The sequence below is a fragment of the Marmota marmota genome, unplaced genomic scaffold, assembly GCF_001458135.2.
Source record: "Marmota marmota marmota unplaced genomic scaffold, marMar, whole genome shotgun sequence".
In the NCBI taxonomy this organism is placed as follows: domain Eukaryota; kingdom Metazoa; phylum Chordata; class Mammalia; order Rodentia; family Sciuridae; genus Marmota; species Marmota marmota.
The window spans coordinates 184636-200894 of record NW_025999983.1 but is presented as its reverse complement, the minus strand read 5'-3'; the positions used below and the strand labels follow the sequence as shown (position 1 = coordinate 200894).

Genomic DNA, 16259 nt, shown 5'->3' with positions numbered 1-16259 from the left:
GACCCACCTTCCATAGACCTGTCACCAGCCTCAGTGGGTCCCAGCATGTTCCTGAGCCTATCCTTCACTGCAACACATGTCTAAGAATGCCCTTCTTCCTTGTGTGCTGCCACACGAGGGTCTCCCTCTCTCCACCTTCCTGGGCGCAGTGTGCAGCCTGAGGACAAAAAGGGTCTCATGCTGTGCATATCACAACCAGAGCATGAAGCCCAGAGCCCTCCCCACAACACACCCTCTCAATGCTACCTGTAACTTGGCCTTTCATACCAAATATTTTTCTAGTCTTCTGAGGAAAGGCTGAAACGCACAACATCAAAAAATTATTCTAATTCTTAAAGAACTGATGCTTGCTAGCTGCGCGTGAATAGGCCCCATGGGAAGTGCCCACTGGAGAGCAGAGTGCCCTCCCGTCAGACCTCACAGTGCTCAGGACCAGATGCCCCAGAGCAGAGCTGAAAAACAGCATTAGTCCTGTCAGAGACCCTGAGGCTGCTTCCTTCACCACAGAGTGACCCTAGACGTCCAGCAAAGCACCACCGCATCTGACCACTTGAAGCCTCCTCCTGCTGTCACAGGGCTCAGCCTGGCAGGCCCCTGACAGAAATCCTGATGCTGATCCAGACTGAGTGGCGATTTTAACCATCACGGTCCTGCCGGAGGAGCAAGAGTCCTGGGCCTCAGAGCAGATGATTCAGTAGCATTAAAGCTCAAGTGGACTTAAAAAAAATCAACACACTTTGTGTCAATGTTGATGTCACCATGACAAGCAAACACTGAGTCTGTGGGCACAGGCAGGCTGCCCACTGTGTCCCTCAGCTCTGAGAGTCAGAGCACTGGTCAAAGGCCTGCCATCCCTCTGCACAAAGACTCTGCACCCATCTTCTGTGCAGACCCCAGTTTCTCCTTCAAGGATGTGATCAGTGACTGCTCCCTATGCTTCAGGAAAGACAGAGACTGGTGTGTGCTGTCATGCCCTGTCCTGTGTCCACTATCCTTTCTATCAGAATTGAAATTTCTAGAACATGGATCGCCAAGTCCAGATGGGGAGCAGTACATGTTCACTGAGACACAGGAACACAAGCAGAGCTTGCCGATCTCCAGGCATGTGAGTCAGACACGTCGCTGGTACCCACACCTCCCCAGGGACAAGTGACTGGGGAAGTCCTTCAGTCTCTCTAAAACCATTTCGTACTCCCTTCATATCAAAGCTCTTCTGTAAAGAAATGCTAGCATTTTGCTCTGACACGTGTCCTCTTGAAAAAACATCCCTGCCTTGCGTCCAAACGACAAATACTGAAATTCCAAAGCATTTTGGGGTGTCACACTTGTGGTGGCACATGCTGTGCACCTGTGCATGAGCCCTCTGGCATTCAGCCCCATGTGCACACTCCAGCATTGATCTTCCCTGACCCTTTTGCAAGGGTCAGAGTTGAGGGACTCCTAGGGCACCTCAGGCCACTGAGGTACAGCCTGGCTCATGCAGGACTGAGGGAAGGGATGGGAGGCAGGCCTGCTCTGTCTGCCACAGTGGCTGGCTGTTGGGGATGCTGCCTTTCTACTAATCCTCCTCTCAGAGCCTGAGCTCCATCTCCAGTGAGGGTCAGCAAGATGGTCAGGCAGGCAGGAGGCTGAATGTGCATTGTCAAACAGCGAAGTTGGAAAACCAAAGAAATAAGGTGATGTGGTGCCTCCTCCACACCAAAAAAAAAAAAAAAAGCTCTGTTCACAGGTCACCAAGGGAAGTCACTCTCACCACAGCTTTGTGTAGGTGACCTGTTACTAGAATAAAAGCCACATGCTGTGATCATCTCTGCTCAGATGATCTCAGGAGGCTGAGGCAGGGAGATCTCAAGTTTGAAGCCAGCCTGGGCTATTTAGTGAGCTCTATCTCAAAATAAAACCTAGAAGGCACTGGGGGTGTGGCTCAGTGGGAGAGCACCCCTGGGCTCAATTCTCCAGTATCAAAAAGTACAGTAAAGGCAGTTTGTGTTTCTAGTCGGGAACAAACCGGCTCATAAGAACCCCAGACCTATACGTGGCAGTGCATGCTTCTCAGCAGGGACGGAGTCCGCTAGCTTAAATATATTCTCTTTAAAAGCAACTGTCCATAGTGCAACGGAAGGGTCCCAGCGGGCAGTGCGAGAGCCGAGCCGGAGCCGGTGCGCGGGCCTCGCCTCTGCAGCAGCCGTGGGCTCCTCTCTTTCAGCAGCATTCGTGGGGGCATATATCCTTGGAATTGTGTCTATTTTAGAGGAACGGGAATCTTGCCGCATCTTCCAGCTTACACCTAGGGCCGGGCAGAGCATGAGCAGCAGGAGGCGCGCAGGCCCCACCCGCCAGCCCCGGGCGCACGCGCACACTCACCTCCGTTGCTATGACGCACTCGTCCTTCTCGTCTGATATGACGTACACCGACTGGTACTTGGTGTCCTTCGAGGTGGAGTGGAGGGACTCTGGCCTTTTCCTCTCAGGTGCTTCTCCCCTGAAAGGGAAACCGCAGAGCAGTGACAATGGGAGGGGACAGGCCAGGACCGGCCACCCGCTCTCCACCCTCCGCCGGCAGCAGCACGCACCCCCTGAGTGTGGCCACTGTGCCCTTCTCCTCCCCTGTGGAGCCCTGAGGCTGGCACTTGGCATCTCGCTTGCTGTGCGCATCCCTGCCTGCAGCTTCTTCGCCCTTGAGGTCCTGCACGAGGTTATAGTCCACCGCAGGGTACCGGGCCTTGAAACCATTCTTGTCCGCGCCATCCCCCTGGAAGTCGGCCTTCTTGTTGGTGTTCTTAATCTGCGTGGCCCCGATGACGCTGACCGAGACGTCCTTCTCGCGCTGGCAGCTGGCCAGGTTATTCATGGTTTCCGTCTCCCCCCGGCAGGGGTCAGCTGCCGGTCGCTGTTTCTGCAGCCTCAGCCGGACACAGACCACCACAGCAGCGCAGCCCAGCAGCAGCATGAGGACCAGGACTACTCCGGCACACACAGCCACCCAGGGGAAGGGCCCACCCTCGTACTTCACCATGGGGCCGGGTGGCTCAGGGAGCAGGAACTGGCAGTTGGGACCCCCGTAGCCCTGGGCGCACTCGCACATGTAGCGCGGGCCCCTCTCGTGGCAGGTGGCCCCGTTGTGGCACGGCATGTGCTCGCACCTGCTCACAGGGGCGCTGCAGTTCCTGCCCGTGTAGCCAGGGGGACAGGTGCAGGAGTAGTCATTCACCCCATCCCGGCAGGTGCCCCCATGCGCACACGGGGAGGAGGCACAGTCGTCCACGTTGTCCTCACAGTGCCTCCCGGAAAAGCCTGCATGGCAGCGGCACAGATAGGCATCCCCGAGGTCCACACACTTGGCACCTGGAACACAGGGAGCATCTTGCCTGTGTCCACAAGAACAAGGCTCACCGAAAGACGGCAGAGAAACCGAGACAGCTCAGGGCCTGTGGGAAGGAATCTAGGGGAAGTCCAACATGCTAGAAGTTCCTGGCTACTACACTAACCTTCGCCACTGTGCCCACAAAGGACACACTGGAGCCAGGTTTCTAATGGGGAAACTAGGCTGAAGGGGGCACCATGGCTGCCTACTGCTACACTGTTAGTGCAAGAGTGAAGTAGGGAGGGAGGGGGGACAGAGAGGAGGAGGGGGAGAGGGAGGAGGAAGAGGAAGAGGAGGAAGGAGAAAGAAGGGAAGCAGGGAAGGAGGAAGGAGGGAGGGGTGGGGAGGAGGGAGAAAAGAGGAAGGACTGAAGAAGGGAGGAAAGGAGAGAAGAGGAATGGAGGGAGGGAGAAGGAAGGAAGGAGGGAGGAAAGAAGGGAGGAGGACAGAAAGGAAGGGTGGAGGGAGAGGCAACCGTGGGGCCCTAGTTTAGTCTCCGAATCTGCCTCAGGTATCCTGCCCTCACTCATAGCCAGAGGCTCTGGGTCCACAGAACAGCCCTCCTCACATACTAAGGCCCCAGACCACTGCCCCTGCTGAGCCAGGGGACTGGGCTCCCTTCCAAAAGCAATACTGCTGTGCTCCTGGCAACATGATCTGCTGCTCTGGGGACAGTCCCCTGCCCCTGAGCAGGGCTGATCCTGGGTAAGCACTGTCTTACAGCCCAGGTTTTCCCCAGAGGGTAGACCCAAGAGCAAGCTCCTGCTGAGGGTGTCTGGATAAGTTCAGGCTCAAGCGGCTCAAGGCAGCTCACAAGGTGTTGTGGCCATTTGAAATGAGGCCCACAGGAGTTCCCTAAGTGCTGCACTGGACAGTCTGAGCCACTGTAGTCCCTCACCATTAGAGCAGGGTGAAGAGCTGCAGTGATCCATCTTCTTCTCGCAGTTGAAGCCAGAGTAACCCCCAGGGCAGCGGCAGGTGTAGCCCCCTTCAGGATTGTCTGAGCAGCGCCCCCCGTTGAAGCAGGGACCATCTGCACAGGTCATGGCACTCAGCTCACAGATTCTGCCGTAGAAGCCGGGAGGGCAGGTGCAGGAGTAGCCATTCTCCAGATCCTGCACGAAGGAGTCAAAGAGGGCTTTCCAAAGGCACTCCAAAAAACTCACACCCTGTTTCAAACTGGGGCTCCCAGCTTCAGGTAGGACACCACGGTGTCCACTCACCATGCAGCTCCCTCCATTCTTGCAGGGGCTGGGGTCGCACTCATCCATCTCCAGCTCACAAGTGGCACCCATGTACCCAGGTCGACAGGAGCATGTGTAACTCCCCTGGCCTGTGTTGGTGCAGGTGGCCCCGTTCTTGCAGGGCTTGTGGTGTGTGCAGTAGTTCAGGTCTGCCAGATGAGAGACAGGAAAAGGCAGGGAGAGGAAGCCCAGCGTCAAAAGCAGGAAGACGTTATTTTTCCAGGGGCCAAAGATCCAGGCAAGTCCAGGGCTGCTCTGGAGGGGACCAGGCAGCCTTGGGAGAGGGGGCTTACCCTGGTTGCAGAAAAGGCCCCCCCAGCCTTCCTGGCAGTTACACTGCCAGGGCTGCTGGCAGGTGCCATGGAGGCAGCCTGGGTATCGGATGCACTGGTCACAGTACCGTCCCTGCCAGCCCACTCTGCACCTTAGAAAAGAAGCATAATACAGTCAGAGGGATACTAGCCATTCCTGGATCCATAACAACATGCATTAGAAATCATTTTTGGCACCAACAAATCCCTGGTTCTCAACTAGGTCACTGTGGCAGCTTGACACCCTGAGCTGGTTCTGCCTCAGAATTCTGAAGACAGGCACAAGGTACCCTGCACTGGCCTCTTAAAGGGCCCTAGGTGATTCTAACATGCAGCAAGGTTTGAGGATGGATGGTCTTTTGTACTAACTTATTTTAAACTGCTGCCTGTACATTGTCATAATGATTAGAAACTTAGATGAATGGCAAACCTCTTCCCTTAAACATTCCCAAAACTTTATTAGATAAAAACTCCAATTACCCACCAACCCCCCCCCCCGCCACTCAACTCATCTTACCAATTCTTCAAGTAACCACCTGAGGATGCTTTACAAATACTCCATGTATAAAGCATAATAAGAAAAAGTGAGAAACGACTTCTGCAAACTTACTTGCATTCCCCTGGCTTGTCACAAAATCCATGCTGCTCATCACACCCTGGCAGGCAGATTGCTGCAGGCAGATAAAAGCACAGGCTGAACCCCCCAACAGGGCCTCCAGGGCATCACTGCAGGTTGGGGCATAACAGCCAGGGCCCTATCTGTGGGTCCCAGCTGAGTGGATCCCAGGCTGTGGAGCATTGGCCCATCCTGGCTGGCTGCTTTGGACTTTACTTAGCCCTGGGATGAGCATTCTTTTTAACACAGTGGCTGGAGGACAAAAGGGTCTCGGAAGCCCCCACCCCCCACCCCATCCCCTTTTCTTCTAAGAGAGGGTCAGAAGTCTTCCCCCTCCTCCTCCCCCACTTCCCAATTCTATGCACAAAGCTCCACCTCTTAATATCCCAGAAAGTGTGTGTGCAGATAAGAGTGGACAGCTGGTGTGCAGGGTGCCAGGGCAGAACAGCTGCTCCATTGTCTCTGCCCTCCCGGCAGCTGCCCCAGTGCAACAATGCCGCCCCCCACCCGTGGCCCCCCCCCCACAGTCCTAGCATGTGCACACGGGTGCCGTGCACATACATACATACACACACACACACACACACACAGACACCCCTCTACCAATGGGAGCAGGCAAAGTCCCTGCTGCCTAACCCAGGGAGATCTAATCTATGGCACTCGTGAGGTGGTGAGGAGACTCCAGTGTTTGAATAAGAAGAAAAAAGTTTAGGTTTCTGACTCCCCCAGAATCACTGAGGAAGAGAGAGGAAGCTAGGGTGGGAGGCAGTCCAGAAGGCCAGAGGCACCCGAGGCAGGGTAGGCTGAGGCTTTGAGCTGGCTCGGTTCCCCAGTTATGAAACTCATTAATGAGCAGCTCTGCCAGTTCTTAAGAAAACAGATTCAGCTCAGGCCAAGGCGGGGCTTAAAAGGAGTTCGGGAACACTTCATGAGATGGGAAACTAAGCAATAAGGACATTTAGGCACCCACTGAACACCCCCTACTTTAGGCACAAATCAAAGCTGAGAAACTGCACTCTCCCTTCCACTCCCAAGAGGTTCTGGGCCTCAGAGTTCAAAGTCTACTTGCTTTAGGGCAGGAGAATGAAAGTTCAAAAGGTTGGGGATCTGGGCAGCTCATATGCCAATGGGCTGGAGTGGTGAGCCCCAGAAGTGCCTCAAAGCTGAAGAGAGGCCCACTGAAGTCCAGATGATCCAGAGCCAAGGGGTCCCCCACTGTGGCCCTGGCCCTGGCCCCCTGCCTGCCGGGGCACATTGGACATCAATACCTACATATTCTTTGCAAACAGGGTGACAGCACTCAGACAAGACAGGGCACAGACACCTCTCACTTATGAAGCCTGGCAGGCCAACCTCAACCCACACTCCCGCACTGTCCACAGATCACAGGAGTAAAGACCCCTCTGGATAGCAAGAATGGTGCGAGTTGTAGGGGACCTTGCAGATGGCTTGCTCTGTACACAGGTCAAGCACTCCAACTCCAGGGAGGAAAGGGCACTTCCCAACGAGGCACTGTCATAGCAAGGAGGGCTTGGTGGAAAGCATGCCCAACAAACTGGCTCTCTGTTCCTCCCTTCCTTCCTCCCCTCCCTCTCCAGTGCACACACCCTGGGGGAGCACAGCCTTGCTTCCTGACCCCTGGCCCTGTCTCCAGCTCCTCCCTCAGAAGAAAAGCAGCTTCCTGTGGGAGGTTAACACTGTCTTGAATGTTAAACTGCCTGAGTTGACCCTAACTTGTTGTATCGCTTTAGCAAGGCAATTCTGCCCCATGGGCCTCAGTTTCCCCCCAGAATATCTCTATAGTCCCCTCTAAATCCAGAACTCTGGAGGCTCATGAATAGTCTCTAAAAGTAGAAATGGCCTCCTGGAGGACTCACGTTCTGTGCAGTACTGGCCCTTCCAGCCGGGGTTGCACACCTTCTCCCCTCTCTCCCCACAGGTGAAGTGGCCGAAGGCATCGTCCCGCGGGCGGCAAAACACAGAGCAGCCCTCCCCATAGTAGTGCTCATCGCATACGAAGCGGTAGGAGTACTTGAGATCTGTGCGGCCACTGCTATGCAGGTCCTGAGACCACTCCTCGCCCACCGTCAGGTGCCTCTGTGTGGCCAGGCGGCTGATGAGCCTTTCTGGGTTTTCTGGGAGGTGGGGGAGAGATGTTTTTGTCAGTTCTGACCAAGAACCCAGAAGCTTGAGACCAAGGGGAGGGGGCAGAGGTGCTCAGTGGGAAGACCAAGGCCCCTCCACCCTGCACTCTGGGGCACCTGCAGTAGGAAAGTCATCAGATGCGGGAGGTAAGTGATGTCAAACACACATCAAGCAGGGGAAGCATCTGTAGTTTTGGGGTCTGGGTTTTGGTCTTACCTGTTGCTAGGTCATCAGGAGAGTCTGTGTGCAGGGCTTCAATGATCAGAGAGAAGGTGCCCTGGGAGAAAGGAGAGGGATATAAAATAAACCAGATTTCTGGATTTTTTTTCCCCCTAATCAAAGTCATTCCAGACAAAGCAGGTCAGGAAAAAGGCCTGATGGCCCAGTTCTGTGTGGGGCGCTCAGGAAAGGTCTCCACATCTCTGCCTGCTCTCACCTTCCTTAAGGAAATGAAAACTTTTTAAAAGAGTGATTTCCTGATGCATTTTTTCAGCCTGTTAGTACAGGATATTATGTTTAAAAAAAGAGTGTGTGAGCAGGTGGGGTGGGGTGGTGGACCAGGCCAGAGGGCAGCTGTCATTCGTCTTCCGGGGAGGGGACCTTGAGGGTGGGGGCTGTCACTGAGTGGGTAAGGACAACTATCGGGCCTGGGACAGGGGCACCAGAACTTTCCCACTGTTAAGAGGTTCCTTCCATTGGCGAGATAGATCATGCAAAATGTCCGGGTCCTTAAAACGGTTGTGGTCCTCGGTGTCCCCTGCTGGCCCAGCAGGGTGACACCCTGCATCTTGGCCTCGCCATTGAAAGGAGGAGTCTAGGCCTCAAGCGAGGCCACCTGCCTGTCGTGGAGCCTCCGTCCGCCCGCTCCTCCCTCCCTCCATCCAGCCCCGCGCGCGCAGGTGCGGCACTCACCGGCCAGGTGAAGCCAAAGGGGAAGCGGATGGGGTTACTGAAAGCAGCGTCGGCTCCGGCGTCCTCGCCGTCGGGCAAGCTGAAGGAATCAACGCCCAACACCGGTGTGACTGCGCTGCCGTAGGTGCAGGGCGGCTCGGGGGACACGCTGGCTTGGTAGTGCTTGAGGCACACGCGGAAGAAGGTCCTGCACGCGCATGGCGGGCCAGCGCCCCCGCGGCAGCAATTGCGATTCCCCAGCAGCCCCTTCTTGTTGACGAACTCCTGCAGCTTCAACTCAAAGACGCCTGAGCTCCAGACCTGCGAGGGGGAGGGCTTGAGGACGCGGCCGGCGCTGGCGGTCTGGGCGCAGGGGCCAGCGCGCCTAGCGCCCTATCCGGAGCGTCAGCGAGGTGCCTCGCTCGCTCACGGGGTTCACTTTCAGCGGCCAGATGCCGCTCATCGACTCCCCGCCCTCCACCACGCTGCAGCCCCGCCCGACTGCCTACCTGACACAGCAGGGCGGACACTACAGCTAGGGCCAGCGCACTTCGACGGCCCATGGTCCCCCTGGACGCCGTCGCCCTCCTACTCTCCTCTTCTCCAAAGGGCGGGGATGGCCAGGAGGGCCACTGTGCCCAAGGAGCGCGGGCAGGAAAGCAGCCCCGCTTTGCTTCAGTTGGGACGACCAAGACGCCTGGCTTCAGCGGTGTTCTCTGCTCTTTCAGAGGCTGCGGTTCCGTAGATCCGCCCTCGATGGCTGCCCGCAGCTCCCCGATGGGCGAGAGAAAGGGCTCCCTGTCGAGACGGGAGCCGCAACTTTCCTTTTTCTCCTCTCTTCCAATCCACGAGTAGGTGAGGGTCGCCGGCTTCCTGGTTTTGTCTTAATCCTCTTCGCAGGAAAGAAAGAAAAGAGATGGAAAGAGCGAGAGAAGGAGGGAGGGAAGGAAGGATAGAGAGAGAAGGGAAACGTCCAGATATTCAGCTTAATTCCCAAGAGAGCTACAGAGGCTTCCTTCGGAGGCCGATTAGAAAGCGGCGGTCTGGAAATCCCACGAGCGAGGCGATAATCCGGGGCCCCGCAGGGCGCGGAGCCGACGGTCAGCGGTGGCGGGCGGGTGCGCGGCGCGCGCCCTGCGTTCGCGGCCGGGTGTCACTCGGCGGCGGCGGTCGCTACGGTAGTGCTGTGGACCGAATCTCCTGCGCCACCNCCCCTGAGCTCAATTCTCCAGTATAAAAAAAAAAAAAAAAAAAAAAAAGAGCAGCTTCTGAGCAACAGGACATCTTTGTGGAGGGGTAGACCTGAGTGACAGCAGAACACAGTTCCATGAGGGTGGAGGGCCCTGTGCAGAAGGCCAGGCTGCCCACAATCAGTGTGGCTGGGGCCAAGAGCGAAAGGGTCAAGAGGAGGAGAATGTGCCAGGAGGCTGCAGAGACAGCCGGGAGCCAGCTCAAGGACCCTGAACTGGCTGAAGGCAGCGGGAAGCCAGGATGGGGTGAGCAGAGCGTTCGCTCAGATCTGTGCTTTGGAAGACAACCTCAAACAGCACAACAGACACAGTGGCCATGGTGCCATCATCCTGCCCCAGGCTCGGCAGTGGCCCCTCCAAGTGCAGAGCCACATGAAGCAGATGCTGGGTTTGGACAAGGCTCTAGTAAAAAAGTTCTGGGCCAAACTGCTCATCTGTACCCAACTTAATTTACTTTGTTTGCATCTCATAAGTCTTCTCATCTGAAATGTGTGTAGACAAGGCAGAAAACCTCCTGCCATTCATCATACCTGCCACGTGACAGACAGCATTGTGGACCACCTGCAGGTTACTGCACACCTGTGTGTGTTCACTGCCGTTTGTCTCAGTGCTGCTACTTCCACAGAGTTCCTAACACACAAGAGAACAGCGATCATAACCCCATGTACCTACTGCCCTGCTTTGTCCACCAGTGCAGGCCCTCCTGCCTTGGTGTACCACCCACTTTCCAGTACACACATCTTGGAGGGCTTGAAGTAAATCCCATACCTCCTGTTGTTTCTTCCATAATCAGTCCAGAGTTTTCTCTAGCAGATAAGGACTCATTTGCCTATCTAACTCAGTAGTAGCAACACACCACATCTAAAACACTCACCCAGCACATACACTGCAAAACCATGAACAGCTAGTCAGAGTTTAGATTTCTCCAGTTGGTTCATAAAGTTTTGAACTGCTTGAAGTAGGAACCAGTCCAGGCACCATGTAGGCTGACATGTTAGACTTGACCCATCCATAGGTCCCTTCCATCTCTTTCTTGTTGTCCTGGCAGGTTATCTGACCTGCAGGCTCCCGGGACTCTCCCGTCCTATGACTGGTGATGAGAGGAAGAACAGTGACTGTGGGCAGGGGTTCCATTTGAAGGTGGGGACACCTCCCCTCTGATGCTGCCTGTCTCCAATGCTGACTCAGCACACAGTGTGGGGGACCAAGCTGTCCAGGCAACAGGTGAGTGGGCTTCTCAAGGCCTGCCCCACTTATCCCTGGATGGCTGTCTCTGCTTCCAGCCTCACAAGTTTACAACATTGAAACTGTAGTTGCTGAGCTGGTCATGGCCACACACCTGTAAACCCAAAGATTTGGGAGCTGAGGCAGGAGGATGACAAGTTGGAGAACAGCCTGAGCAATTCAGCAAGATCCTGTCTAAAAATGAAAAATACAGAGGGCTGGGAATGCAGCTCAGTGGTAAAGTGCCCTTGGGTTCAATTCCCAATACCAAAGGGGGGAAAAATGCTTTTCTGCTGTTCTCCACCAAAAGAAACCCAACTTGATGAGAAAAGGGCAAACACAAAGAGCCAGCAAGTCAGAGGGTAGCGAGGGCCAGAGTGTAAGTGGCCACCTCCAGAGAGGCCAGCTGTCAGGACTCACCCCCCTATCTGATGCCTGAGCCACAGATGGTGGTGGTCACTTGCCACCTCTGGGTTGCCCAAGAGCCCACTCTGTATGAATGGGAAGCAAAATTGGGTGCTTATCCTCACCATGGAAAGCCAAGGAACACTGTCGAGGGCTTCAGGGACCAGGAAACCACACAGACCTGTTCTAACAACGAGATTCTTTGTACCATTCTTCCAACTTCTGAAAGTACAAAGTCATGCGCAAATGAAAAGCGAAAGGGAAAGAACTCGGAGGCCAGCCGCTCCTGCCACCTCAGCCTTCATCTCACTGGTGGGAGTGGGCTGGATGCCCACCTGTCTCAGCTCGGCAGGCGCTTGGGCTGAAGCTCACTCCCATGGAGGGGACCTGTTCTTTCCACCTCCTGCCACCTCACCACCTAGGAGTGCCTGTGGCTCCTCCTTCCTCATTCCTACTGCATGCCTGGGGAGATGCCTGCCTTAAAGAGGTAGCCAGAGGCAAGCCATGGCTGGGCGTCGCCGGCCCAGCGAGTCACCACGGGCCCACACATGTCTGTTTCCTTGTGGCTGTTTCTACCAGGGCCCCATGTGTTCCCCACTGAGCTCTGAGTGAAACACTGAGGAAAAGAGAAGGTGCTCTGTCCTGCTTCCCGGATGAAAGATAAGCCTTTCCCTGATGGCAGGACAAGCCCAGGAAGAGGAAAGTGAGAGTAACCTTCACAGAGTGAGCTGTAGGAGACACAGCAGGGTGGGTACTCCTGACACAGGTGAGCCTTAGACTCATGCCCCAGTCTGACTACTTCCCAAGGGGAGAGTGGGACTATCAGTGGTCTGGGGTAGTGAGCGCAAACTTTCCTGGGCACAGCAACACAGAGGTCACCCTGCCCTCCCCAGAAGTGAGCAAGGGGAGAGAGCAAAAGTGGGGTCCTAGGTCCTGCCCCTGCTTCTTGGGAGGGCAAAGTCAGTCATCAGAGGTCCTCATCACTGAGCATTCCTCCTAAACAACAGCTGAGCTGGTCACAGGGTCGGGACAGTGCTGGGGTCCATCTGGGAAACAGAAGCAGCATGGGCACTTTGGGCTCCGTGCTGGGCTTGGTCCCTCTCTGTTGTCGGCATCGACTCTCCTGGGCCCTGATCGGGTTGTTTCATACAGAAGAGGAGACATGGGCTGGCTTGCCTCTTCCATCCCACTGATAAGGTTGGGAAGGTGCCATTCTGATGCCTGCATCCTTAGGGCACCACAAATAAGCCACTTTCCCAGTGTGGACTGGTTGTCTGAGTCACAATCCATACCACACTCTCAGACTCAAAGTCACACCAGATCTGACATCTGTGAAGTCTTCAGGAACTTGTGGGCAAGAAGAAGCTGAGTTCCTGACAGATGTTAGCTCAGTGCGGGTCTGGCTAGACTGCCTACTCTGGGTGACACAACCCAGCCAGGAACTCTCCTCAGAGCTTGAACACCCCACCTGTGACCTGTCCAGTGACACTGCAGGCAAGACCAGTCACTGGGTTGATAGGGACCTGTACACAGGAGCTACTCAGTAAAGAGTGGGTTTATTGCTATTATCTACTGCACTCTGACAGCATTTCCATAGAAAGCAACACCTTTTGGAGGCAACTAAAGTCACACATGACTATTATTCTAAGGCAAAAAGCCCTGTCATGCAATGTAAAAGTGCTTCATGGCTGCCAGACCTTAAACAAAGTCTTATTCATCTTTTAAAAAATAAGATTCAGAGGAAATAGCTGAGCCTCAGAAATTCCTAAGTACTGACCAAACATGGCATCGAGAAGCATGGGCAGCTGCCCTGGCCAGGGCTGCAGGAGCCCCAGGTAGAGGCAGAAAACAGGCTCTCCAGGGACCCAGAGCCAGGCAAGGACTCTACAAGAGACCCAGGGGCCTTGTGCACTGAGCATGGGAGGAGGATGCCCCAGACAAGGCAAAAGCAGGGACCCACACCTGCACATTGTCATTCGTAGTATTTATTTTGGAAAAATATTTTAAAAAGGAATTTCTTCATTAACAAAACAGTAAAAAAACAAACTCAAATAACATTTGCACAATATTCCATAAATACATTTATATACAAAAAATATAGTCACATAGACCCGAAGTGCCTCTGTACATATTTACCAAAATTTAAATTATAAAAAACAAACATCACAAAATACTCAAGCTTTACAGATATTGTGAAAAATATTTTTACAAATCCAAAAAATAACACACATTTTTCCATCTAGAAAAAACACATTTCAGTATCAAAAAGTACAGTAAAGGCAGTTTGTGTTTCTAGTCGGGAACAAACCGGCTCATAAGAACCCCAGACCTATACGTGGCAGTGCATGCTTCTCAGCAGGGACGGAGTCCGCTAGCTTAAATATATTCTCTTTAAAAGCAACTGTCCATAGTGCAACGGAAGGGTCCCAGCGGGCAGTGCGAGAGCCGAGCCGGAGCCGGTGCGCGGGCCTCGCCTCTGCAGCAGCCGTGGGCTCCTCTCTTTCAGCAGCATTCGTGGGGGCATATATCCTTGGAATTGTGTCTATTTTAGAGGAACGGGAATCTTGCCGCATCTTCCAGCTTACACCTAGGGCCGGGCAGAGCATGAGCAGCAGGAGGCGCGCAGGCCCCACCCGCCAGCCCCGGGCGCACGCGCACACTCACCTCCGTTGCTATGACGCACTCGTCCTTCTCGTCTGATATGACGTACACCGACTGGTACTTGGTGTCCTTCGAGGTGGAGTGGAGGGACTCTGGCCTTTTCCTCTCAGGTGCTTCTCCCCTGAAAGGGAAACCGCAGAGCAGTGACAATGGGAGGGGACAGGCCAGGACCGGCCACCCGCTCTCCACCCTCCGCCGGCAGCAGCACGCACCCCCTGAGTGTGGCCACTGTGCCCTTCTCCTCCCCTGTGGAGCCCTGAGGCTGGCACTTGGCATCTCGCTTGCTGTGCGCATCCCTGCCTGCAGCTTCTTCGCCCTTGAGGTCCTGCACGAGGTTATAGTCCACCGCAGGGTACCGGGCCTTGAAACCATTCTTGTCCGCGCCATCCCCCTGGAAGTCGGCCTTCTTGTTGGTGTTCTTAATCTGCGTGGCCCCGATGACGCTGACCGAGACGTCCTTCTCGCGCTGGCAGCTGGCCAGGTTATTCATGGTTTCCGTCTCCCCCCGGCAGGGGTCAGCTGCCGGTCGCTGTTTCTGCAGCCTCAGCCGGACACAGACCACCACAGCAGCGCAGCCCAGCAGCAGCATGAGGACCAGGACTACTCCGGCACACACAGCCACCCAGGGGAAGGGCCCACCCTCGTACTTCACCATGGGGCCGGGTGGCTCAGGGAGCAGGAACTGGCAGTTGGGACCCCCGTAGCCCTGGGCGCACTCGCACATGTAGCGCGGGCCCCTCTCGTGGCAGGTGGCCCCGTTGTGGCACGGCATGTGCTCGCACCTGCTCACAGGGGCGCTGCAGTTCCTGCCCGTGTAGCCAGGGGGACAGGTGCAGGAGTAGTCATTCACCCCATCCCGGCAGGTGCCCCCATGCGCACACGGGGAGGAGGCACAGTCGTCCACGTTGTCCTCACAGTGCCTCCCGGAAAAGCCTGCATGGCAGCGGCACAGATAGGCATCCCCGAGGTCCACACACTTGGCACCTGGAACACAGGGAGCATCTTGCCTGTGTCCACAAGAACAAGGCTCACCGAAAGACGGCAGAGAAACCGAGACAGCTCAGGGCCTGTGGGAAGGAATCTAGGGGAAGTCCAACATGCTAGAAGTTCCTGGCTACTACACTAACCTTCGCCACTGTGCCCACAAAGGACACACTGGAGCCAGGTTTCTAATGGGGAAACTAGGCTGAAGGGGGCACCATGGCTGCCTACTGCTACACTGTTAGTGCAAGAGTGAAGTAGGGAGGGAGGGGGGACAGAGAGGAGGAGGGGGAGAGGGAGGAGGAAGAGGAAGAGGAGGAAGGAGAAAGAAGGGAAGCAGGGAAGGAGGAAGGAGGGAGGGGTGGGGAGGAGGGAGAAAAGAGGAAGGACTGAAGAAGGGAGGAAAGGAGAGAAGAGGAATGGAGGGAGGGAGAAGGAAGGAAGGAGGGAGGAAAGAAGGGAGGAGGACAGAAAGGAAGGGTGGAGGGAGAGGCAACCGTGGGGCCCTAGTTTAGTCTCCGAATCTGCCTCAGGTATCCTGCCCTCACTCATAGCCAGAGGCTCTGGGTCCACAGAACAGCCCTCCTCACATACTAAGGCCCCAGACCACTGCCCCTGCTGAGCCAGGGGACTGGGCTCCCTTCCAAAAGCAATACTGCTGTGCTCCTGGCAACATGATCTGCTGCTCTGGGGACAGTCCCCTGCCCCTGAGCAGGGCTGATCCTGGGTAAGCACTGTCTTACAGCCCAGGTTTTCCCCAGAGGGTAGACCCAAGAGCAAGCTCCTGCTGAGGGTGTCTGGATAAGTTCAGGCTCAAGCGGCTCAAGGCAGCTCACAAGGTGTTGTGGCCATTTGAAATGAGGCCCACAGGAGTTCCCTAAGTGCTGCACTGGACAGTCTGAGCCACTGTAGTCCCTCACCATTAGAGCAGGGTGAAGAGCTGCAGTGATCCATCTTCTTCTCGCAGTTGAAGCCAGAGTAACCCCCAGGGCAGCGGCAGGTGTAGCCCCCTTCAGGATTGTCTGAGCAGCGCCCCCCGTTGAAGCAGGGACCATCTGCACAGGTCATGGCACTCAGCTCACAGATTCTGCCGTAGAAGCCGGGAGGGCAGGTGCAGGAGTAGCCATTCTCCAGATCCTGCACGAAGGAGTCAAAGAGGGCTTTCCA

The 16259-nt window shown here is 55.4% G+C and overlaps 2 protein-coding genes across 3 annotated transcripts in view; both read right to left on the bottom strand.

Annotated features, from left to right (window-relative positions):
- Window positions 1-2032: 2032 nt before the first annotated feature.
- On the bottom strand, window positions 2033-9777 carry LOC107153087 (delta-like protein 1). 2 transcript variants are annotated; one of them, XM_015498584.2, is made up of 11 exons: window positions 9081-9777; window positions 8593-8892; window positions 7897-7957; window positions 7413-7670; window positions 5530-5590; window positions 4902-5032; window positions 4588-4757; window positions 4263-4479; window positions 2574-3345; window positions 2365-2482; window positions 2033-2287 (listed from the first exon to the last, which is right to left on the bottom strand). In XM_015498584.2, the coding sequence occupies exons 1-11, from the start codon at window positions 9132-9134 to the stop codon at window positions 2282-2284; spliced, it is 2148 nt and encodes a 715-aa protein (XP_015354070.1). In that variant the 5' UTR covers window positions 9135-9777; the 3' UTR covers window positions 2033-2281. The 2 variants fall into 2 exon arrangements, with proteins under 2 accessions (XP_015354070.1, XP_048661716.1); XM_048805759.1 differs by having other exon boundaries at window positions 3144-3345.
- A 3730-nt stretch (window positions 9778-13507) lies between these two features.
- Window positions 13508-16259, bottom strand: part of LOC107153149 (delta-like protein 1) — a 3767-nt gene continuing 1015 nt past the window's right edge. Inside the window, exons 2-5 of the mRNA XM_015498665.2 lie at window positions 16013-16252; window positions 14324-15095; window positions 14115-14232; window positions 13508-14037 (exon numbers count right to left, since the gene is read on the bottom strand). Of these exons, the coding sequence (XP_015354151.1) occupies window positions 14032-14037; window positions 14115-14232; window positions 14324-15095; window positions 16013-16252 (1136 nt within the window). The 3' untranslated portion in view covers window positions 13508-14031. The remainder of the gene's footprint in view (window positions 14038-14114; window positions 14233-14323; window positions 15096-16012; window positions 16253-16259) is intronic.

Coding starts and splice junctions, on each gene's coding strand:
- LOC107153087 (XM_015498584.2), bottom strand. CDS start 9,134: ATGGGCCGTCGAAGTGCGCTGGCCCTAGCTGTAGTGTCCGCCCTGCTG. Junction 5,033..5,529: donor GACAAGCCAGGGGAATGCAA/GTAAGTTTGCAG, acceptor TTCTTTTCTAAG/GTGCAGAGTGGGCTGGCAGG. Junction 4,758..4,901: donor GGGCCTTTTCTGCAACCAGG/GTAAGCCCCCTC, acceptor CTCATCTGGCAG/ACCTGAACTACTGCACACAC.